The sequence below is a fragment of the Grus americana genome, chromosome 25 (genome assembly GCF_028858705.1).
Source record: "Grus americana isolate bGruAme1 chromosome 25, bGruAme1.mat, whole genome shotgun sequence".
NCBI lineage: Eukaryota > Metazoa > Chordata > Aves > Gruiformes > Gruidae > Grus > Grus americana.
The window spans coordinates 7621238-7645568 of record NC_072876.1 but is presented as its reverse complement, the minus strand read 5'-3'; the positions used below and the strand labels follow the sequence as shown (position 1 = coordinate 7645568).

Genomic DNA, 24331 nt, shown 5'->3' with positions numbered 1-24331 from the left:
CCTCGCTTCTCCCGCGGGCGGGGGCGGCCCTGCAACAGCAACGCCCTCCCCGCCGCCGTCCCCTCACGCCGCCGACCGTTGGCCGCCGCCCCGCCCGCTCGCGCCCCCTCGCGCCGGCAGTTGCTCCCCCACACTCCCTCCTCGCCTTCACCTCACCTCAGGGACCGGGCGCGGTGACAGCGGGGCGCCGGGAGCTCTGTCACCGCCTTCCCCCCCCCCCCCTTCTCTCCCGGCTCCCTCCGTCCCTCCTCCAGATCGCGAGGGGTGAGATAGCCCCGTGAGGTGAGGTGAAGCGAAGCGAAGCGAAGCGAAGGGAAGCGCGGCGGGGGTCGGTCGGCCGTTGACGGGTGGGGCGGCGGTGTGGGGAAGACACTCTCGTCGCAGGTAGGACGGCGCAGGCCGACGCCACAACCACCGCCGCCTCCACCCCACCCGCCCCGCCCCAAGCTGTGCCAGCCCAAGCTGGCCCCGGGCAACGGCCCCACACCCCGCCGCGATCAGCAGAGCCCAATGGCCCGTCACGGCCGTTCTCGCGAGAGCTGAGGCGCCGAGGGCAGAGATGACCCAATATGGATCCGGCACGGCGGCCTCTCGCGAGAATTACCTCGCGGGGAGGGGGCTGAGCCTCTGGGGACTGCAGCGTGGGGCATTTCGTGGGTGGGAGAGTCCCGGTATAAACCTTCTGCGGTGCAAACGGGTCCTTCTAACTCGAGTGGTTCTCCGATTCTGTGAAGTACTGCCCCTCTTTCACCTTGTCATGAGCCCTGCTTGACTTTCCTGTGCAGTTCTCCATAGGGGGTGCTTAAAGGAAAAAAGAAAATGAAAATTGATGAAAAAGCTTATCTAAAGTAGCACTCTGTGGGCCCACGGTAATCTGTCAGGGTCACTGGTGAGTACCAGGCTGCCAAGATGCATCTCAGGCTAAGCGTAGCTCTACTGCTTCTGGAGTCTTAAAAGCTGGTATTAATTGTTGTAAACTTCCTAAGAGCTCTTTGTTCCCTTCCAGGGGCTTCAAGCCAGCAGTGATGGGGGAAGCTAAGCTCGCCCTGCCCAGATTTCCCAGTGTCCTGATCATTCTCTGTGTGTTTGGAGAGTAAACTATTTCTCAAGACTGCAATAGGCCTTGCGGTATCAAAGATGTGTATGTGCTTCCTTTCAAGTACATGCCTAAGACTCAAGTCATTAAGTGCTGCAGGTTAAGCATGTTTTGGAGTGGAGCCCTTGGTGTCTTCACCAGGTAGTAAGTACAGAATGTCACAGAAGATATATGGCGTTAGGGATTTGCATTTAGGGCCACTTAGCTTTTGATCTCGAGCTTGAGATGAGTCTTGTTAGCAGTACTGTGCAAGACAGAAATTTCTGATTGGGATATGGAAGTCTGCTTTTAAAATGTTGGCCTCCCATGTCAAATCTGCTTTTACACAGTGTAACAGAGTGGGACCCTGTCCTCTGTTGCTGTGAGTCATCATTGAAGTCCAAATAACAGGCGTGAGCAGCTGAAAATTTTGACTGCTTGCATCTGAAAAGTAACTATTTCCTGGCATTCTGGGGTTTTTAATGCCTTTAACTTGCAAACTCTAGCTTCTTGTTGGTTTTGCTTGTGTTATTTTGCCTTGAAAGAGCGATTGTGCTCGAAGATGTCACAAACGGCAAAGTCTTCAAAAGCTTGTACTCGATATGAAAAGCTAATGAACAAAATGGCTCTTAAACTCATCTGCAGATGACCTTGATTTATCTTCTCTGTATAAAGAGGGAGAAATTGTGCCCTAGGGATGGAGGGTGTTTGAGACGTGCCTCCTACTAACTCTCTATGGTTTAGAGTGACTGGGGTGTGTGTATGGGTTGGTAGCTGTGTCTCTCAAGACAGTAAATACTGTGCTGGAGTCCGTGATGCTGTATGAGAAGTAGCAGATTTCAGTGATGCAAAGCAATAGACCTATACAGACTGATCCTGCCAGTTCACCAAATGAAATTTTAAGAGAAAACTTAAATCCCAATGATTTTTTTTTTTTGCAAGTTTTTATACTTTAAACATAGACTGCATTCTGAGTAGACTCTCAACTGCTCACTCACATCCTTTTTATGTTTTCTCTTTTCTTTCTTTCTTCTGGCCATAGCCAAAAAAATACGTTCCTACATGTCACTGCCCTTCTTATATGTATTTTAATTTGGTAACCCTGGATTGGAAATTTTTTTTTCTGCCTCAGCTGTTGGTACAAGAATTTTGTCTTAGATCTGCTCTTGCACTGGACCTTTACTTACTTGGTATTCACTTTGGGAACTCACATCTTACCTACTCGGAGTGACAGTGATTGCATTCAGAGCTCCTTCCTGATATTAAAATTCTAAGGAATGGTAGTCAGACATTTTTGGGATTTAAAAACCTGAATGGTATCAGATATCAATTTTATACAGCAAGTTGTGGCATTTGTACAGCCTCAGATTTAGCTGCTCTCTATATGATTCAGACTAAGCCTTTTTCCTCCAGGACTGGAAACAAGGAGGATCCAAACAGTTTCCTCAGCTGTGGTGGGTTTACGGAGAGAGATTGTATTTAGTTCCCTAAACACGGGCCTGCTTTTGGTATCACAAAATGGAGTGGATTGAGACTTGTTGTTCCTACTCTGTAGGAACAAGGCAAGTTCCAGAAGGACCCAGTGTTCCTACAACTGATGTGGCAATTGATTTGTTTGATCCTAAGAGCAGCATGCGTTTCACGGATTTCAGTCTCCAGAGCTTTGCTTATCCCTGCTGTAACTACTGGCTTCACAGGAGTTATGTTGGGGTGGGCTGATCACATATCATATTTTTTATTTTGGTTTTAGTAGATAACTTCAATCAATGATCCTGTTCCTTCCAGTCTCACTGCCAAGAAATTGTGGTCTCCGGCATTTGGTGTTCCTCTGTTTTTGACTGACTGTGATCAGAAGGAAAATACAGCACTAGACAACGATACTGTTGGCAATTACAAGCAACCATCAGCATACAGGGTCCAAAGAGAAATGCAGACTGAGGAGCACTTCCAGGCATACTTTGAAAGAAAACTGTCCTCCACCTTGGGTGGAGCACTACAAATCCCTCGAGAGAACAGACGGCTACAGTGCAGGTGAGGTCTGTGCCAGGAATTTATCACGTGTAAAGAAACTAAGGAGACTCTTCAAGCCCAAGTGTAAAAAAAGGTGCTAACTTTCCCATAGCTGGTAATTAAAATGCTGAACTGCACTGATTGATAAGTGAAGGAGAACGTCCAGTTACACCATCTCCCACCTGAAGTGTGCAAGATCAGCTTAGCACCGCACTATTTGTTATTTGCAATCTGCAGAAGTGTCTGTTCATGTCAGGACTATGATAGTGTGAAGGATATATGCACTGTAAAGTGAAGTTGCCAATAGTTGTAGTTCCTTCCAGTGCTTCCCTAAGCCCAGCTGTCAGACACAGGCTTTCATTTGCTTTTTTTTCTGATTTGTGCCTTTTCATACTTTTATTTCTTAAATTTCAAGAGCTTTTTTCTGTTCCCTGTTAGCTGGGGACATGGAAAGTTGCATAATGCTATGACTGAGATTGAACTGCTCTGGCATTATTTTGGAGCTACGTTCCTGTGTTCTTTGAGGAGAACGGGTGAGGCTAGGGTACTGATAAAGCATCAGTGCTTCCACAGCCTCATTTTCCCATCTGCCAAAATTCTCTTTTGGGCATTATACTGGGAGTAGAAGCGTCTCTTCTGCCAGAGGAGCCCTGCAGGCTCACCAGAAAGTGGTCTTTGTTGGCAGCATAGGAGAATTCCTGATGTTCTTCCAGCAAGGCAAATATAATAAAACATAGGCATCCCGTTCATCAGCTTCTGTTTTAGTTTTGTCTGACTATGAATACTCTGTTTTCTTTCTGAATCTCTCTTTGGATGCAGAGTGGACTGTCAATGGCTATGGCTGTGTCTACTCTACACAGTACTCCTAAGAAAGTAAATACAAAATTTATCATTTATCTGGGCTTTGTTTGAGCATGTATACTGAATGTATACTGAAACTTAAACTGTTGTTTTGAGACCATGGCAGGACTTGAGACTCAAGTCTAGCTATGGGTGAGGTTCCACAAGGTGTGGTGAGCTAATCTAACAGCTTGCTGCTGCCAGAAGGGACAGGACCACACGGGGAAAGGAAAGTAGGGAAGCCAGACCTCTCTCTTACATCAGCTCAGCTATGTGTGGGATTGTAGCCTAAAACTATGGGTCACGTCTAACTTACGCTGCTGTAAAGTAATTTCCTGGTGATAAGCGAAGGCAAATGGAGCCATAGTTTGAGTCGCTATTGTGTTTTCTAGTTTTCATTCACCATGAAGACCTGTCATCAAGATTAATTGCTGTAATAGTGAGATCCTTTAGATTATGCAATAGCCTTCTGTTCCAGCACTGTCTTTTTATATTTTATGTAAAAAAAAAAAAAAGTTAGAAGGAGATTAGATGAGGTTCTGGAGTCAGAGAAACAAAATTACTTGACAGAAAGGGTTGAATTGTGTATAATTATGACATGTGACCATGTTAACAGTCTGTCCACCCAGAAACACCTGGTGCAATAAAATAAGTCTTGCCCAGAGATCAAAGGGAGAGTTCTAAAGTGATAGCTAATATTATTGGAAACTTTATCATTGCACTTGCTGCTTAATAAGAAAATCTCCTTATTCCCTCCCCCAGCTCATCATTTAAGAACTGTGTCTGCCTTGCTTCCTCATACTCTTTTCCCTGTTTCTTTTCCACTTCCCTATCTCATGTGTTTTCTCTGTTCTCCATTTTGTATCCACTTGTCAGCCCAGCGTTAGTCACCTTGGGTAATGATGGAAGGAGGCTCAACTCTGTAAAGTTAACTGGGAGTCAGTCCCCACAGCCACTGTTCAAGGCTGCCAGAAGCCTTGGGCAGACACTACATCATTTATATTTGGTTTGTAAGCAGAAAATCACCAACACTGCCAGGGGATTAAAAAGGGGAAGAAGGAGCACAGGGCCGTGGGGTTAGTCAGAGTTTACATACTGGAAATTCTGATTCAAAAACATAATAGGCAAAAAAAATCATGTAGGTCAAGTCCTGCTTGCATCCTCTTATTAAATAATGTAATACAGGAAACATTGGACTGTTTTTTGGGAGATGGAATAGACTTCCCTATTTCCCCCCCTAGACATAGTGTTTGTATGTTTTTCTTCTACATCAGAATAGGAGGAATCAAAATATCATCTCCTATTTTTTTGCGGTGTTAATGAGGTCAAGTAATTGCTGCATTCAGTGAGCTGGGCTCCGGCTCTGACAGGCTATCATATGAATGGCACACAGAGTATTTGCGATTCATTTGAATGGAATACAAAGGCATGGAGGTGCATATGTAGGATTCATGTTATGTGCCAGTTGGATCTGCAGAAGGCTAAAACGCCTGTGCAGGTTCACAGGATACAGTGTCTGCAGAGGTAACCGTAGGAGCGTGGCTTCTGTGCCCGCAGAGCATGAGGCCATGCTAAACCGTTGCAGAGATAGAGATTGTAAAAGGCATTGCATATAGCTTAGCTTGTCTTGATTCTTTTCAGCTTCTCCTGGGGAAGGTTCAGAAAGATCACACTCAAAGTGTTCCCTGTCCTGAACTGGCTGTTTTCGTATCGGTTCAGAGAATGGATCTTGAGGGATCTACATGCAGGCTTAAGTGTTGGGATGGTTCAGATTCCTCAAGGTAAGAAAGGAGAAAAACACCTCTCTAATTTCCTTTGGTGTATCATGCTTTTAATAATCCATCTCCTGTGTGTGTTTCTGTTCTTTCTGGTGTCACCAGGTTATGTGGGAACATTTAACCTTGCAAGTTCCTTAAATCATTAACCTATTTATTTGCAGGAGAACTTCTTTTCTATAATCAGATGTTACATGGTAGTGTCAAGGACAGGACACTACTCAGAATATAAAATAATAGCAGCATTTTCCTGTATTGCAAACAAAATAGCATGCTCTTTAAACTCCACCTTGCGGAATCAGGTCTGTGGGATACTCACATGCATAATCACCCCACTAATAGGTGGCCTAAATGAAGAGTTGTTCTGGTTCTTTGTCTAATTTCTAGTTAGCAAGAGGCCGTATTGTAAAACAATACTGGCTTTTCTCACTAGCTGGCCTGACGTTATCAGGAATTTTCATAAAAACTGGAATTTCCATAAAGGTGGTCAGGTTTTAATCAGCCTAATTTTACTTAAAAATAGTAACCAAAGATAGAGAGCCTTCCCAATTTGCTTGATTTTAGAGACAGATTTTTGCTTTCCAGGACTTTTAGGAGTTTGGCTGACCAGGTTACCTGTGCCCAATATCAATGGCTTCCTTTCTGCATTCTGCTGCTCGATGACATATGTTATATTTGGGACTTCGCATCATATCTCAGTAGGTGAGGTTTATTTTGTACTGTGAAATGTTCAGACGCTAGATTATTAACATACTGTTTACATGTGAGAAGGCCCTTCACATTATCATAATGAGTGGGTATGTGGAGCTCTGGCCTCTTAGGTGACTTGGCAGTTCTTTCTCTGACTATGTTTTTTCAGCCTTTCTGGCAGGTCATTGTAATGAATCCATTTTTTGCGCTTTACATTAAAATCTTTTTGTTGTGCATCGGACGAACTGAAGACTTCACTCATAAAATGGTGGGAATCTGAAATTTTCAGACAGGACTTTGAAAACTTTAGGTACTTACTCAGAAACAGTAAAAATGATTTATATATGTGGATTATATACATGAATGAAAATAGACTATCTTGTACTGCACAGACTGATGGCAGTTAAAGAGATGGATGTGTGGTTTTAAGATAAGTCTTCGTTGCAACACCTCATGCAGTTCCATTTTCTGTTCTTTGTTCTGTTGGTTCCAGGCTCATTCAGCATCCTAAATGTGGTGGGGACAAACATTCTGAAGACTCTTAATTTCAACCAAACATTGTCCTCTAATGGTTCACTGGAAAACTTCTCAGATTCTACATTTATGAAAGATTATGTGGAGGTCTTGACACTTACCGCTTCGATAACATTTTTGACTGGCATCATTCAGGTAGAAGATGAATCTATTTTATATTTAATGATGTATCCTTATGTGCATTCTTCACACAAATGTAAGAATTGGTACTGCTTGCATATTCTTCCCATGAATACTAAGCTCAGCACATTTGAATACGTATATTGTGCAAAGTGGGACATGAAGGTCTGTCTTCTCCTCTCATGCTGTCTGAAAAAGATATGATAGGTTAAGATTCATGTGTCCACAATTAATATATTAATGCGTGCAGTAAATTATTATCTCTTATGTTGACCAGTTCTGCAATATGTGGACCCTTAGGTAGTCCTGCATAACTGCATGCACTTGCTTGAAACTGCTCCTATTTTGGTTTGGCAGTGTCTTACTTAATTGTGTATAATGAAAATAGCGTATTCAAATAACTATCATCTACCATGTATGACAGTGAAGAGTCATGCTTTTAAAATATGAAAACAAGAAGGGCGGGTTTAGGCTTTGACAATTATATCACATCTCACTTCTACTTTGTTTCATACAGCTGCTGCTAGGCTGCTTCTGCCTGGGGTTCGTGACAACATACGTGCCGAAGACTCTCATTGATGCTTACCTCACTGCAGCAGCATTGCATGTCATTGTATCACAGTTTACCTTTATCTTTGACATCATGCTTGACTTCCATAAGGGCCCCCTGGGCATTTTCTATGTGAGTGAATTCATTATTAGTCAAAGAAATGCATGTTTCTTGGAGGGGAAAGAAAAGAACGGCTTCAGAAATTGAAGGCAATTTCAATCTAAGTCGGTTGCTAAGGGATATTTGTGCAAGTCTCAGCTGTGGTTTACTTCGCCTTCCTGTTGTCTTGAACATTGTATGGAGCTTATTGTGTGACATACAAGAAGAAAAGTCTGTATGCATATTTTTAATTACTTAGGCAGCTCTATAATACATCTGTAGCACACCTATAATTGTAGAGCAAAGGTTAGAGGAAAATGGTACTTTTTTCCTCAATAGACCATCATGGGCAAGCTATTGGACACGCAGTATCTTTATCATATCTGATAAAAAAGCAGCAGATTCCAAGCTAAAGACAAGTTAAAGCTAATTCATCCTAATTTACTGTAGTAACGTCAATCAGACAACTTGAGAGAAAGGTAGTGGAGAAGAGAGCAGAATGATGGTACTAGATCTGAGCTACTTGTGGCAGTATTTTCTCTGCAGATACCAATAGACAAGATAGATTTTTATTCTTTTTAAATACTGGTTTTCTCTTAGCATCTCCCTTCTTCTAACTGACAATACCACTGTAGCAGAAAGGATGAGTTCAGGTGTCAGGGCAACCTATGTCAATCTCATAGAATATAAAAATAGTTGTGGTATCTGCCTCTGATCGTCTCTGTGATGATTCTTTTTCAGAATCTATTTCATTTCTTCCTGGCTCTCCCAAAGGCTAATGCCACCAGCATACTGCTATTTTTGCTTAGCATGGCCGCACTACGAGTCAATACATCTATCATGATAACTTATAAACATAGTCCTATTGCATTTCCTATGGAACTTCTCTTGGTGAGTGATCCCCAAAATGCCATTGCGACAATTGAACTAGCAGAGACTCTAATATACTTTATTTCAAAAAGCATTTCACATATTACTTCAGGATGCTGTTATATTTACACACTGAATCTGTGCTTAAGCCCTTTAAATACTCATACAAGATTAACTGTCTTTAGATGTATTGAGCACAGTTTTAGGAGCAAATGGTGTATAATCTCTGGTATTGCTTCTTGTTTTCTTTCCCAGATTATCACAGTCACCATTATTTCTAATCGCATTCATCTTCACGCTGAATCTAGTAGTGCTGTGGTCAGTATGATTCCTCAGAGGTTAGTTATCTATGCTGTTAATGAGGTTGTACTTTTGAGATATGAAAGAGATGTTCTTGAAATCTGAAGTGGGCTGACTTTTACTGGGAAGTACACCTAGAGGAATAACTCTTCAAGATATTTAATTGCATCGTCATTTCCAAGCATATGCAGAATTCAAAGTACAGTTTTCTTTATTAGATTCAGGTTTTATTAGCACACAGAGGAAGGAATTTGCATTTTTTGTGAGGTAGAAGTCTTAGAGATTGAGAGCATCTCCTGTGGGGTGCTGGACACCTCTGATTTGGAGTTACTGTGGACGGAGCTCAGAACAGATCTAAACTTATCTTTTCTCTGATCCTGTAGGTTTCTGCCTCCTACACCACCAGATTTATCAAACCTGAGCAAGATCATACTGCATGCCTTCTCCCTTGCTATTGTAAGCTATTTCCTTCTTGTTTTTGTTGGGGAGAGGTATGCTTCACCTCACAACTACCATATCGCCAGCAATCAGGTGAGAACAAAACTACACGTACTTCATAGGCCAGGAAGCAAGCTGGACTCGACTTGCAAAGCCACTAACTACCTGACAGTGGTAGAAATGCAAGGACGGAGTGAATACGACAGATGATGGTTTTGTAGCGACTGGTTACCCTTCCCTATGGAAAGTGGGTGTTATAAGCCAATAATTTGAAGGCCAAAACATGGCCGCCTTTGACCAAGAGGCCTTTGTGTATTCCTAGCGATTGGTATGAACTTCACACAAGCGCAGTGCTACAACTGATCCCTGACGACTGTTGCTATCGTGAATCCATGAGACTATAAAAGCATGATAAATTAATAGCTGAAATTGTAAATGGCCAGAGCAGCTGTAGTTCTTCTCTATATGTGGCTGCTCTCCCAGCGTATGGATTCTCTGCCCAGAGTGATTGCTAAAACCGTGTTAGTTGCCAGCGTGCTAGAGTTAGTACGCATTAGGTGTTTTGCACTACTCCATGTTTAGCTGCTTGTGATGGCTTAGGATCTTTACTAGAATGGAACTAAGCCAGTAAGGAAGCTGGCCCGACTTCTCAAAGCCCCCCGGGGATAAATATAAAGGGAATGTCTGTTCCACTCAGTTTTTGTCCAGGTGTACTATGCTGCATACTGAGATTTGCCACATGTTTGCTTGCAAGTCAGTGCTTCATAGCTTTGGGGTTCTACATGGATTTCTTTGAAAGTAGGAACTGAATTTTTGACTCCATCAGATCCTCAGCTGTGAAAACTGTATGCCTTTTAAGAGAGCTCATTTAACCGTAGGAGACCTTGCTTTCCAGAAGGTTTCCTGAGCTTAGCAACACAGATGAGAAACCAGCAAGCGTGAGCAAAAGGAAAGGAATTCCTGATAAGCTACTTCTATGAAGGTAAGGCATTTGTTTGGGGTTTTCTCTGCTTACTTCTGTTTCTGTTTTACAGGAGCTAATCGCTGTGGGGCTATGCAATATTTGCAGCTCATTTTTCAAAAGCTTTGTTGTCAGCTGTGCTATTTCTGGAACTGTTATTCAAGAGAAGACAGGTGGAAGAACACAGGTGAGCTGGGCTGAATTTGTTAAGCTTCCGAACTCTCATCTAAAACCAGTGTATACGGAGTATAGGCTGACATTTAATCTAAACAATTTGTGAGGTGTTAAGTTACGTACCCATGCAACATGAATTTGGATACCTTCTCTGTATGTGTTATAGAATGTATTATACTTCTATGATATTTACAGTACATGATGTGCCATGAAGGAAGCCAGGGTCCTGTGGGGAGAACAGGATATGTTCATGCAGTTTAAAACTGTATTTTAGTGAATATACCCCAAAAGCCAAATGGAAAATTGTTCATGCACCCTTAATTCTGCACTTCTTCCTAACTTTTGAGTACTTGACTTTGTGAACTTTTTTTTTTTTAGAAGGGAAAGAAAGTGAAATATATAATAATAATAATAAAAATATATAATAATGTTTTCATCATACCTCCTAACTGAATGCCTGTACACACTTCACTGCATCATAGAAGTAATTATGTTTAATAAAGAGTTTATTCCAAAGTCTGACTTGCAAGATTACTCAGGTGAAATTATCAAACCAAAATCCTGCATTGTGCTGTTGTGCCTAAAAATAGTCCATTTAGGCCAAATTTATATACACAAAAAACTCTTTCAGCTTGAGTATTCTAGAATTTGTACCATGCATTGCAGCATACCTGTGGCCTTTGTTAATTGTCCCCTGGTTATTTTTGCCAATCGATGGTGTTACGCGAGCCATACCTGCTTATTTAGAGAGGACAAGTAAGGAAATGGTCTGTCAGACCTCTCTAATAAAGTATTTCTGTTCAGCTAGCAGCAGCGATTGGAGCATCTCTGATGCTGGTGATTGCGCTGAAACTAGGACACTTTTTCCAGATGATACCTAACGTAAGTGAACCAGAAGTAGTTATGGCAGCAGTCTACTTACTTTCTAATCATAAAATGAAGATTTTCTAAGCATAATATGAAGATTTTTCTGCAACGGTTACGGGTTATATCATGCTCTAGAGTTAACTGTTTTCAGGGATGGACCAAACCAAAACAATGACTGTAAACTCCTAAAATTCAGCAGGCTAATGCATTAGCTAATAAATACTGCATCTCTGTCCCATCTCTCACTGATCAGTATGAGCTAAAATTCCTTGGCTAAAACTGGACTGAAATTTCACTGCCAGCCTCTATAACTTAAACATTGTATTTCACTTTTGGTCTCACATCTTCCAAGCTTCTGCACACCGGTATAGCAAATTCATGAGTTCCTCTCTTGCATCGGTGTAAGTAGTTCTAGGATGGACGCTTCAAAATCTTTAGTGTAAAGAGGTAAATGAAATCGTTGAAATGGAAATTTGGGGTTAGTGTCTCTGATTCTTGCTTGGACTTTGAGGTTTATTTTAAAACCATATGGACTCCTACCTTCTGTGGATTTTGCAGTGCCAGTGTGCCTATAAACATTTTATTATTGTAGATTATTCAGAGTACTCAGTTTTCCACTTTTCCCTTAAATTTTTATATTGACTTTCTTTTTTTTTCTGTAAGTTTTCTTAGGGAACCACTGACAGAGCATTACTTCCTGATTTTTTCCTGGCCTCTTTGTAAGATAGGAGAATTAATCCCTTTCCCAAAACTAGCTGACAAAACACAATCTAACCATCTACTTCCTTTCAGTCTCCTTTTCTTTGCTAAGCAAGGCTGTTTTCAACAAATGGTGTCAAACAGCTTCCTGAATCTGACAACGAACTACCCATGCTAATTGAAACCATTCTTTGAAACAGCAGCTCTTAATTCTGTAGATAATGTTGGCCTTTCTCCTAGTCCTGCAGGAGGTGTAGGGATTCACTGAACACTGTAACAGAAACTACACGTAGCATTTCAAGAGGAAATCCATTTGTATTGGCAGAAGTGATTGTGAAATCCAAGTAGTTCTATGCTGGTTTCATGTTGGTTTGCAGATCAGAGGAGAACTGTTATCTATAAAAAATATGGAAATAAAGCTAATATAAGATTTTAATTTCAAGCAGTTTGTCTGTCATGGATATCTGTTCCTTAGCATGTTTGTGGTTGCAAACAAAAAATAACAATAATAGATGCTATTTTTCTGATCTGCACAGGGTATGCTGGCTGCTATTGTAGTATTTAACGTGCTCCCCTTTCTTGAAAAATTTCTGGACATCCCCATCCTGTGGAGACGGGATAAGTATCATTTTGTAAGTGACAAAAAAAGCCTTAAAAGGAGAAATAGATGTTTTGGGATGGTGAGTCTTTGCAGTGGTCATTCCCTTAGAAAAGGGATCCTTTGAAGTATCTGCTGAAAGAAGTGTATTTAAATGTCTTCAAACCAATTTGCAATTAATTCTATATGGGGAGAACTGATTATTGTTGTTGCTTCCCAGAGAAGGAAATTGTCTAGCTGCCAGCTGGGGCCACGTTCTCATGTCAACTCTTGTGCAGGATTTCTCATACAAGGAAAGACCCCCAGTATGATGTAGTTTTTCCTAGTAATTGAAGCCCTGTTAAAAAGTTTGGAGATTTGAACTGTGATTTTTGACCCTCGTGACTACTTCCAGGACTGGGTTGGTCTAGATGTGCCAACAAAGCTTTTCATGTATTGCCATTTCTAGCCTTTTTCTTTTTTTTTTGTCTGCAATTTGCAAATGCCAGGGCCAAGTTGGAGGTCATTTTACATCTCTTTGTTGCTCATGTTCTCTCTGTCTATTGTTCAAAGGTTATCTGGCTTGTAACTTTTGCTGCAGTGCTTTGTCTTGGTCTTGAGGTTGGTTTAGCGATCGCCGTGGGATTTACGTTCTTCATAATCACCATTAGGTCACACAGGTACCTGTAACTTTTAAAACAAAACACTAGTTTTTCTTAGAGTTGATGTTTTAGAGATAGTTATACATGTGACAATGAAAAGGCTGTTTCATGTTTGTAAACGCTTCGGTCTGGTCATTCTGGAGTCTCTATAATGCTGTCCCAAGCCAGTAATCTCTTTGAGTTTATGGGCTCTGGATTGGTCCCTTCTGCAGGTGTACCACGCGATTGAAGATTGCTTATTGTGGTGTAGGCATCAGCCAGGACAGGTGATCTGTATACACACTTCTACAAGGATAAAATGAGATATCGTGCCTTTATTTCAACCACATTCCTCAGTCTTCACTGCCATTTACTAAGTTGCTTTATTTTCTCCGTAAACTCAGTTCATCATAGGGGAGGGAGGTTACATCAGGCACACATTACTCAGTTTATTAGCTGATAATCCAAACAGGAAAATCATTCATAAATCCAAGACACACCTCGTGAGATTTACCATGATAGGGAAGCGCTTGCCTGAGTAGACTGAAGCCTCTAGAATAACATGGAAAGAGCTAGGAAATAACTCAGTTGCTGCAAATATCAAATGGCTTGTGATCTGATCCAGAGTGGCTCTGAAAGAATACCTTCAGGAAGAATTTCAGTTGCTGTCTGAAACTCACTGTATTACCTCTCCTCAGAGTTGCGCTCTGGAATTGCGTCGGAATTTAATGAGCATTGTGAAGGGCATTTCTTCGGCCACTGTTCAGTTGAGAATCCCTGTTGTCCATACTACTTTCAGGATATATAACTGCTTATCAATTTCCTGCCAGTGAGAGCTGGCAACACTCAAAAAAGCATGGGAAGTTATCTGCAAACGGAGATTGCTTTGACTAGAGTGTCTTGACAACAATTTTCCATACATCAGGGCCCACTGACTTCCAGTTCTCCAGCAACCAGCCAGTCAGCCACATATTTATTCCACCCATGCCCTGAACTGACCAGAACCTGCCCCAAAACCATGCAGCACCATTAGCAAAGCATGGTACCCAAACCAGGATATTCTCCTTCAAGACAAAACCCTACATTAATGCTACTACACGGCCTCTGGATCAGACCTAAGCTATGTGCCGCCAGCTCTAAGCATGAGTTTCAGCTGCCTCCACCTGTCCATGTAGATGTATCTTTGAGGAGGGCTGTGGGGAGACAGAGAGGGAACATACTTCCAAGCGCAATAACAATAATCCAAGTGTTCCCAGAGCTAGAAATGGGACATTATACATACTTGAGGACACCAGTGTAGCTGAAGGTTGTGTTTGTGTACTGCGCCCCTACTCAAAGAACCCTAATTGTGAGTGAATAACTTTTTGTACTCGCACCCTCTAAGTTACAATTGGTGTAGACAGTGGACAGAAATGGAGATCAAGCTTTTGGGAACAGATGGGTTTTCTCTGTTCTTTGTGAAAACCTAATAAACGTCTTGTTTCAGAATGAAGATGGTGGTGCTGGGACAGATTCCAAACATGAATATTTATAGAAGTTTATCCATCTACAGAGCCGTAAGAAGAAACAAAAACCAAACGTTCCATCTCCGCAATCCAGTTTCTTCCCTTAAATGCCTAGGGGTGACCTTTCAGACTCAGTTCATTTGATTCAAAACTTTGAAAACTGAAGAATGCTTAAGTATGTGTAGTATGAAGTGATGTGGATTCCTAGCTCAGCCTGCTTGGGCCTGTGGAGCTCCTTGTGTCCACTGTGCTGTCTCCACAGTGAAAGCAGCACTGCTGTCACTTCCAGAGCTGTTTGGCTTTTTTTGTTTGTTTGTTTTTTGTTTTTTCTGACCTGCTTTTCTCAGTCTGGTTTTGTCCACTCTACGTATGTTTTCACAATAACAACTGTACATGTGCTAGACTGACTCACCGGTTCTCCTGATGATGGGATAATGGGTAGGGCATGGGCCTCTTGAACACGTTATTTCCAAGACCTGCACCATACGGAATTAGGCAATACAGTAGTAGAGAGCTTTCCCTTTGCCACACGGGTCCATACGTTCTTAATGCTATGCTGATGGATTTGCACAAAATGGAATAATATAAGAACAAGGTTAGTAAGACAAAGATCTAGTGTATGTTTTCTGTAATAAGCATTAAAAATAATTTGGCTTTTTTGGCATTAGAGCACCCAACTGTCATCTGTGATAGATCTGCTTGAGGTGTGTTTTTAATTGCAAGAGAAGCAGGTTAATTTATGGTAGTTAGGTCCATGTTGCCAATGCCACTACAAATATGCAGTGTAGTCATCGATGTGACCAGACAAACTCTGTCCTTAGGGTATGACCTTGCAACTACAACACCGACAGTTAGGAGGGGGGAAAATAGCTCCTGCTAGGTACAACCCTTGCAGATACAACTTTTGTTTTACAGGCAAGGGAGATTGAAGGTATCAAAATCTTCCAGTGCTGTTCTTCCATCTCTTTCGCAAATGTGAATCACTTCAAAACCTATTTGTTACACGAGGTAAATGCCACTTTTTCAGTCAGTGGAAGTTTCTAAGAGCCTGCATTAGGGAGATAAGAACTCTAATAAAACTGCCTTTCTTTTTCAGATGGACGTGAAAGCAGTGCCTCTAGCTGAAAGTGAAGTGAGGGCTTTCGTTTCATTTAGTCTGTCTGACACTTCAGTGGAAAGAAAAGATCTTAAATGCTCTTGTGTCTGTGATCCACCTCTACCACCACCTAGGGTCAGCTTAAAAAGTATATTTATCTAGTCTGTTTGGTTTGCATGCCTGGTTTTATATTACTGAGGACAATGTTCCTAACTTGCCAGTACTGAAAAGGCTGTAAATGTTTATATAAAGCATATATATATTTGCTGCATGAAAATAAGCAAACATTACCACTGTATTTCTTTACACGTACTTTATGTGACAGAGCAATAATAGTTCAGCTTACTGGGTGAATTAACTAGCAGTTGAAGTATTCAACATATCCTCTCCTCAGCTGAAAAAATTAATTTTGTCAGGGGCTTCAGTAGGGATTTTTCTTCTTTTTCCCCATAGAAGTGAGAGGATTCCCTTGCTTTGGGGGAATTTGTCCCACTGCCAATACTGCCAAGTGCAAGTATAAAATACCTCAAAGGTAGCTCCGATTATCGTGGTTAGAGGATTTCTCATCTTTACTATAATTGGCCGCTGTGCATCTTCTAAACTCATATCCCTCTTTATCTGAATTTTCTGAATTGTCTGAGACAATGAAAGGAACTTCAGGGAATGGACTGTCTTCAAAAGATATTTTTCAAGCAATTATATGTGATTTGTAAAAGCCATTGTATGAAAAATGGGTTGAAAGACATGTTGAAAGACATTGGAAAACGTGGCACCAAGGTGCTTAGGAGTGGAAGCGATAGATAATTTAACATCATCTTCTGAAGTACAAAAATGCAGAGAGTGACTTTTCCTTTCTTGCAATATAACAATTAAAAAACACATTTGAAACTATTAAGAAAAATTGATTAAATTTGTCCATTCTGCGACAGCTGCCATACAAGGAAGGAGATGAATCAAAGGTCTGCAGATCTCAGCCAGTAAGGGTCAGCTTACCGTTGCTCAGAAAGGCAATGGCCATGGGCAATCTTTTTTTTCTTCTTTTCTTTTCTGAAAGGTAGAACTAACAAGTCAAGGTGTGGAAGAGTGAGGTACCACTGTACTGTTTGGGGGCTGAAGGCACTCTGCTGACCACATCTGGGGCTTGCCTAAGTCACCTGCTACTTTGCGTACTCTTGTGGCTTGGCCCTATACTTAGTGTTATTTCAAATGTGGTTTTTACCATGAGAGAAGAAATAGGATACAATTTACCGCGCTGTCTTTCTTGCAGCAAATAATTTTCCATCTCCTGGGCCCAATTTTTCCAACCACTGGTGTACTCTCCATTTTCCATCTTAGATACCATATACAGAGAAACTGGTGAAGCAGCATCACGCAGACAGCGATTCCTCGTCGTCTTCAGTTAATTTGGTACATTGGTCAAAGTATGGAGACAAACTCAGCTCTAGGACGTTCTTGGTGGGAGCAGCCAATGCATCCTCAGGCTTTAACACGGGACTTACGACTGAAAAGAAGGAGGGCGAAAGGAGAAGAGGTTGCCTTTCACCAATCTCTCCAATAGATAATTCCTCAGTACAGTTAGATCAGGAGGAACAGCCAATGCATTTGCCATGTCCAGTTCACACCATTATTTTAGACTTCAGCATGGTGCAATTTGTGGATTTGATAGGTTCAGAGTTAATGCGACAGGTAAGGAACCTAACTGCACAGAAATGTGAAGCCTAAATTTTACCCAATGTCTTATGTTTCCTGTTAGCCTAAAATGCCCTGCTACATAACAATCCGCACATCCTAAATCTTTTAAGGGTGCAAGATTTAGCTATCGAGTTTCAGAAATTAATAAATTCCCATAGAATCACTTTTTTTAAAAAATGCCCCACTATCTATGCAAAAGCCTGTCATCCATTGTCATCAGTTCTAGAATCATGTTAACTAAAACCACATTTATAAAAATGTCTGATTTGTTTTTTTCCATTTTGACTGTTTATTTCTTCTAGCTGGACACTTACAAAAAAAAAAAAAAGCTCCTCTTTAAAAGTGTCAGATAAAATACTACCAGCTTTCTTCTCCTAGAGTGATTTTGTTGTTATTGCTGACTGCCTAATTAGCCTTTTCTTTGAAGTATGCCTTGAACTTTTAAATCTTCAAGTGGGGATCCTATCCAATCGATATATATATTTAGCAAAAATAAATTTCATGTAGCTGTGCTTCTCAGAAAGATACAGTTCCAGATGGATTCTCAGTCAGCTCCCTCAAGCTCTGTAGCTCAACTTCATAAGTTTTTTGTTTAATAACAGGTTAGCCTAACACCTGTTGGGAATAACTGTGGACTGAGCTGTTGTTCCTAAAATCCTCGAAGATTTATTTGCCATCCATTGAATGATCCTCCCATTGGGAAAGTGGGATAAAGTCAGAGTTTTCCCAAAGGCCTTCCATATTCTGAAATTCTATGATTCTCTGAAATAAGAGTTTCATTCCCTTAAAAAACAAAAGGAAACAAAAAAACCACAAAAAACCCCACCAAACCCACAACATCAACTACTTTGAGATGTGTTGATTAAAAAGGGTCAGGCATTGAGAAAATGGGGAGAATCTATCCCGTCTGAAACCTGGTTCCTTTAAGTTGATATATCTAAATGTTGAACATGAAAATTGAGACAACCAGAATTACAGGTCACACTTGAAAATACGGGTTCCTATTCTCATTTACACATGGGCATGGCATCTGCGTATGGAGAGATGTTTCAAGTTAGTCTGTTCCTGTGAGAGCTTTTTGTTTAAGTGAAGAAATAACACCGTGTGCTGCGTAGTGAAGCGTAGGGAGAGCCAGCATGGGGTCTGGCTGTGATCTGCCCTGCTTCTGGGGTGAGCATTCATTAAGGTCTTGGACAACTTGGCTGTTCAGTGCCAAACTAAAAAACAGGATTTGAGATGCCAGAAGAAGGGTTTTCTTCAGAGAGAAAATACTACAAGGGAGGTTTTACTTCCTCGTTTATGTGTTACCTTCTAGTGCACGTTTATAATGCAGAACTGCTCTAATGCCTGTATGGAATTAATTCTTTCCACAGATCATCCATATGTTTCAAAATATTGGCATTACAGTCCTTATAGCTGGCTGTCACTGTGAGTATGGTATTTGTTTTCTAGTGCAGACTTATCTGCAAGGATAAGTTTTAAACTTAAGTGAAATGTTTTAGCTGTACTGCTTGGTACGATTTTGCTGCTTTATTTATTTTCCCATTTTTTATAGCCTCTGTGATAGCAGACTTTGAGAAGAATGATTTCTTTGACAGCTGTGTCACCAAAGAAAGGTTCTTTCTAACTCTTCATGATGCTGTGCTGGCTGCTTTGGACAAGCATCAAAAGCCGGATGAGGTAGAACTTACTGCAAAAGAGTCTGCTGAAGAACCACCAGCTGAACAGCAAAAGGTAGAATATTTAGCTTAACATTTAAACCTTCATGTTGTTAAATTATCCTGTCTGTAACTTAACCCGTGTCATGCGGCCGAGGAAATAGGGCAGAGAGGATGCTCTTTTGAAGTCTTGTTTTTCACAGGTACTAGCCTTTCTGTAATGGATAGAGACAAAAAATCAGTAGTCCAATTTGTTTCTCTGAGTCCTGTGTTCCTATTTGGGGAACAGTATCTTTGTGTGCAGGCTGGAAAGGCATCCAGCTGAGTTTTGTTGCAGGGAATGACTTCGTTGCATTTTAAATTATTTCCATTTCTCCGACACAGCAAGGACGCTGCAAGGCAGAGCAAAAGCTCCAAGTTTTTTATTTCCAGAGGTTACTGTACCAGCTCCCTTGGGGCTGACGGGGCAAGTGAAGGACAGCGCTAGCTTGATTTCCTGAAGAACTGAAGTTTACGCACATGCTCTTTCTGTCAGTAGTGTGCAATAATTTTTAAGCTCACTGGCTGTCCCAGCCAGGTTTGAATAGGGCAGACAGTTGCAAGTTCCGGGAAAAGCCCTTGTTCTGAGTAGATTCCAGTAATTGCCCCACCTAGGGAAAAAGCCCGCCTTGGCTAATCATCCTATGCATACTGCCAGGCTGGGGTCATCCTATAGCTGAATGAGGCGAGAAAGAAGGCAAAATCTGCGGGAAAACAGGGTTCTTGAGTTCTGCTGCTCATGGAACAGCTTGTTTAACTCTTACCTTGGCATTGTACAGAATAGTCTAACTGAACTAAATGTTGACCTTCCGAACTCTCTCCCCCATAGAAAAAACTTCAAAAGAATGAAGGTGACTATATATTCGCCCATCTCCCTTTAATGGACATTGGGGGGGGACGGGGGATGGGGACCAGCTACCAGGCAGGAGGTGACAGCGGTTCCCCAGGCGCCTGCTCAGAGATGAGGCTGGGCTGGGTGTGCAGATGGGAGCCACGGCAGCTCGGCGGCATCAGCTTCGACAGTCCCCACTAGCTCGTTTCCTCGGCACCTGGGGGTTTGGACTACCCTGTGCTCCCACACCAGTGCAGCCCTCTCGCTGCTCACATGATGTTGCTTTGGCATGGGAACTGCGTTTGACCCGCTCAACAGACTGCCCACCCTTGGCTTACAGTAACGTTTGTGTCCTTTTCAGGGAGGAAGTTTGCTCTTGAAGAAGAATAAAGATTTTTTCTCTGCAAAAACGTCTGACAACAAACTTCTGCGTGAAGAGCCAATATCAGATACCTCATTCTCAGCCCAAAATAAAGCAGAGCCAAGCTCCCTCCAGCAGTATGATGCTCCACCCCTTCAAATGGATTTCCAGGACCCAGGCTGGGGGAAGAGATGGAAGTATACCAGCAAATCCTGAATTACAAGCGTTGGGGAATTGGGATTTCAGTAGAGAGGAGAAAGGTACAGTTAAGCAACAGCCTTTGATCTTCACTTTATTTTTTCTGTTCCAGAGTTCTTAAAATAGCCTGCCTAATGCCTCCAGTAATTCTGTTGTTCTAAACAAAAAGCAACATTTATGCTTTCAAGCATTTTCAAATAGATACACTGCCAGCAATGCCGAAAGCAGAGAAATTTCAATGTATACGATGATTCCTAGGTTTGTAGCTAATTCTAGCAAATTATTTGCACTTGCTTTCTGGAATTCTGTAGAAGTTTAAATGTCCTAACTTAGCACTTCTTATATATTTATTGCTTGCTAGTAAATGAAATTAATCTGCCATATTTCAACAGATTACATTCAGGCAGTTTCGTTATTTTCATATGTATTTAGAATGTTGTGAAGCCTCAAAGAAAACATTTTATTATTACTCTTCAAAACTCTATGCTGAAGTTGATATTGTCTGCACTAACATAACATGGTGTCTGTCCATTATTTCTTCCTCAGTGCCTTTCTAATCCACCAGAACTAAAGCCCAGTAAATGATATAATATTTTTTTCATGTTTTTGTAGTCCTTTACTGAAATAATGAAGGATGGAGGAATGTATTCACTTTGTTCTGAAGAGCCAGGAAAATTACAGACTTAGATACAGTTAGCACTGGAAAAAAAAATCAACTTAGTTATATTTTCTGTAGATCAACCATAGAGTTTGATGCAGTAATATCAATACAGAGGCGTGAGCTAGGATTCCACTGAAAGCAGAAGCATTTAACTATACCAGCAATACACATCACAAGGGGCTTCATGCCCTCATCTGGTGGATTATCCCATGGCACAAATTGCCCGGTGTGAAGAGCTGCAGGTGAATTAATTTTAGATGGGTGGCCAGCACTGTCTATATATACCATTCAGACCACATTTTAGGGCAAAGCTTGGATTTAAATGATGGATCTTTTGTGTACAGATCCTGTGCTTTGGACTAAATTGGTTAACATGCGAACAGCTCTAACTTTTGCTGCTGGGTATTGCGTGGTTTCTAAAAGGGCAGTAACAGCAAGGTGGCTCCTCTGAATTTTGCTGCTTTTGGCTGCTAAATTTTAGCAATGATACAATGGCTAAAAGGAATATTAATATTAAACTGTCTGTATTCCAGTGAATTCCACTAATCTTTTTTTCATTGGTTCCATTTAAATTCTTACTGCTTCCAAGCAGCTTCTAGAGGGAAGCCACAGTACTGCATGCGTAAACTGCAACAGGAAAGGATTTTAGTGAACATTACTGTGTAGAGTTGCTTACTGTAGACAAAACTGAGTCCTGGAACCCTCATACCTTTTGGATTGAAAGACAGGAAAAACTGAAAGCCTAAATAGTATTGAGTAATTCTTAAACCACATATGCTTCCCTACATTGTTTTGGACAGTGGCTTCACGCCAAGCTCCTCTCAGCTCTGTTCAAAACAGAGTAATACCAAACCCATGAAAACCATAGCCCCGATTTCCAGATTCTGTTGGCTCTCCTACGGCAGCCTTGATTTAAGATGAAATGGCATTCCTAACTGTTGGCACCATCAAAAGTCTCCATTGCAAACTTCAGAGAATTTTTTTTTTTGGCTCGTTCAGCGAAGTGCTGACTCTTTCCTTCCTACCCACAAAACTCTGCAGAGTTGAGCAGCAGAGGACAACTCAGACGTCAGTATGTTTGTATTCAAATTAGGGCCATACATGTTGCAAAACAAATATCTTGCTGAGAGGAAGTCCAGACAATCCTGATCTTTTTCCCTTACAGCTGTGCGGTGCCATAACTCTGCTCCCACATACATACACAAGGCTTCTGTGTTTCGCCAAGCACAAATCCCTGGACATGGGCTGTGAAGTGACAAAGCATGTACTTTACGGCCAAGGACTCCACCTATACCTCTAAAAAGCCACAGGAGTCAGAGTTCAAAGGCCTGTCTGTAATCATGCGTTTGTAGGCAGCTTGACGTTCTCACCTGACCTAGTTGCAACAACTACAGTCGTTTTGTGCACACAGCAACTTTTTAATGTCCTTCCCCAGCTAGTGTGATGCCAGATGTTTTCCTAGCAGGGCATGCTGCAGAAACCAGATCCCAAAATATGCACGTTCCCATTAGAGACGGTGCAAAGTGTATATAATCATCCCCAACCCTGTAGTCGTTTTATTAACATAGTAAAACTGGTGCATAAATGGCTGCAGAAGACATAAAGCAGCTGAGGAACCCCGGGAGTCGTGCAGAGCATGGCAGCAGCAGTTCTTGGGGCCATGCACTGCAGTGTGTCATGCTGTGCAGCAAGCTAGGAGGAAGGACCGGATAAACCAGTTATGTTTGGGCACAGTTCGGGGGCATTTTTTCTACTTTAAAAATTAGTGCCAGCCTGGTTGGGGAAAGTAGAGTGTATCTTGGCCTGGCTCAGCAACCCTTTGAGGGTGCTACCCCAGGCTGCATTTTTCTATCCCCAATGAGAAGAGTCATGGAAGAAACGTGGCAGGAGTGAAGACGCTCAGTAATACCTTGCTTCTGTAGGAGACCTCTGCGTGAGGCTTCTCGTCCCAACTAGGGTGGTAGGTGGTGGTATTCGAGGGAATGTGATACCTGTCTGCATGCTTGCTTTGCTGTCTCACTTTTTGTAAATCTGGCCACATGCCGTCTGTGGTGACCTCACGTGAAGCAAGCCAGCCTAGGCCAGCAGAAGTATGAAACAGAGCCATAGTCACAGCGGGTGTGAGCGCACACCTTGCTAGAGCCAACTGCACAGGTCATTTATTACAAATATGGGATCACAGATAGGCTACCTATAAATTGAGATTATAATAGCTTCTGTGTTCTGTTTATGTTGTGAATTTTTTGAGGTAGGAAGTTGTTGTGCAATGCTTGCAGAGGGAACTCCATTGTGGTTGAGGTCTTTCAGCTCAACGTTACCTTGAACGCAGTAGTTGTGCAAAGGCTGAAATTTGCCCCTCTGTTGCATTACCATCACAAAACCTTGTGCTAGTTTCTCACTTAGAACTCTTCGCAGAACAGACAGATGTACTAAACATCTCACACTTGTAGCGAGTAATAGAGCAACAACTACGAATTAGGAAACGGATTTTTCTGTCTTCCACAATTGCACACACATCCCGCCCCCGCCTTTCCATGAAAATATTTACAACCTGATGCCAAAGGGCCCCGCTCTTGGGCATGCTTTAAAACGCCGTGTCCTAGAAATCAAACCCAGAGCAGACACAGCTCCTGCTTCCGTCGCAGCTCGTGGCCGTGACTCCCTCTGCCGGCTTCCTGGCAGGAAGAGGGGTGAGAAGGCCTGATAGAAACCTGACAGAACATACTGTGTGCTTTAAGAGAGCTGTGAGAAGTTGTTAGGAGTAGTGTTAAGCAAAACTGCCGACAGAACTGGCAGAAGTGCCAAGGTGAATACACAACCACCTTAAAACAGGGTTTTGTTCAGTGCTTGCAGCGAAATGCTTGAGTGGCCCAGTAGCTGAAATGTTTTTTTTTTCTTGGCAATTATTTAATAAGACTCTCTGATCCTAGCAGGCATTTCACTCTGCTCAAGGCACGCGATTTACACATCTTTCCAATGCAAAGCTTTACGCACTGAGAAGCGGGCGAGGTGTGTGGCGGGCCAGTGTGTTCCAGTAACCAGAGGCACACCCCTCCGCCCGAGCTTCCC

General features: G+C 41.9%; 1 protein-coding gene across 26 annotated transcripts; it reads left to right on the top strand.

Annotated features, from left to right (window-relative positions):
- Positions 1-62: 62 nt before the first annotated feature.
- On the top strand, positions 63-21201 carry SLC26A8 (solute carrier family 26 member 8). 26 transcript variants are annotated; one of them, XM_054804231.1, is made up of 21 exons: positions 63-282; positions 1007-1240; positions 2861-3106; positions 5567-5706; positions 6286-6398; positions 6884-7059; positions 7562-7726; positions 8435-8584; positions 8819-8901; positions 9247-9394; positions 10336-10449; positions 11241-11318; positions 12539-12634; positions 13153-13259; positions 14707-14776; positions 15641-15733; positions 15822-15956; positions 17157-17507; positions 18887-18941; positions 19069-19247; positions 20404-21201. In XM_054804231.1, exons 4-21 carry the CDS (start codon positions 5648-5650, stop codon positions 20617-20619), a joined length of 2388 nt encoding a protein of 795 aa, XP_054660206.1. In that variant the 5' UTR covers positions 63-282; positions 1007-1240; positions 2861-3106; positions 5567-5647; the 3' UTR covers positions 20620-21201. The 26 variants fall into 26 exon arrangements, with proteins under 26 accessions (XP_054660206.1, XP_054660185.1, XP_054660207.1 ...); XM_054804210.1 differs by having other exon boundaries at positions 6286-6402; XM_054804232.1 differs by having other exon boundaries at positions 2861-3111.
- The last annotated feature ends 3130 nt before the right edge of the window (positions 21202-24331 follow it).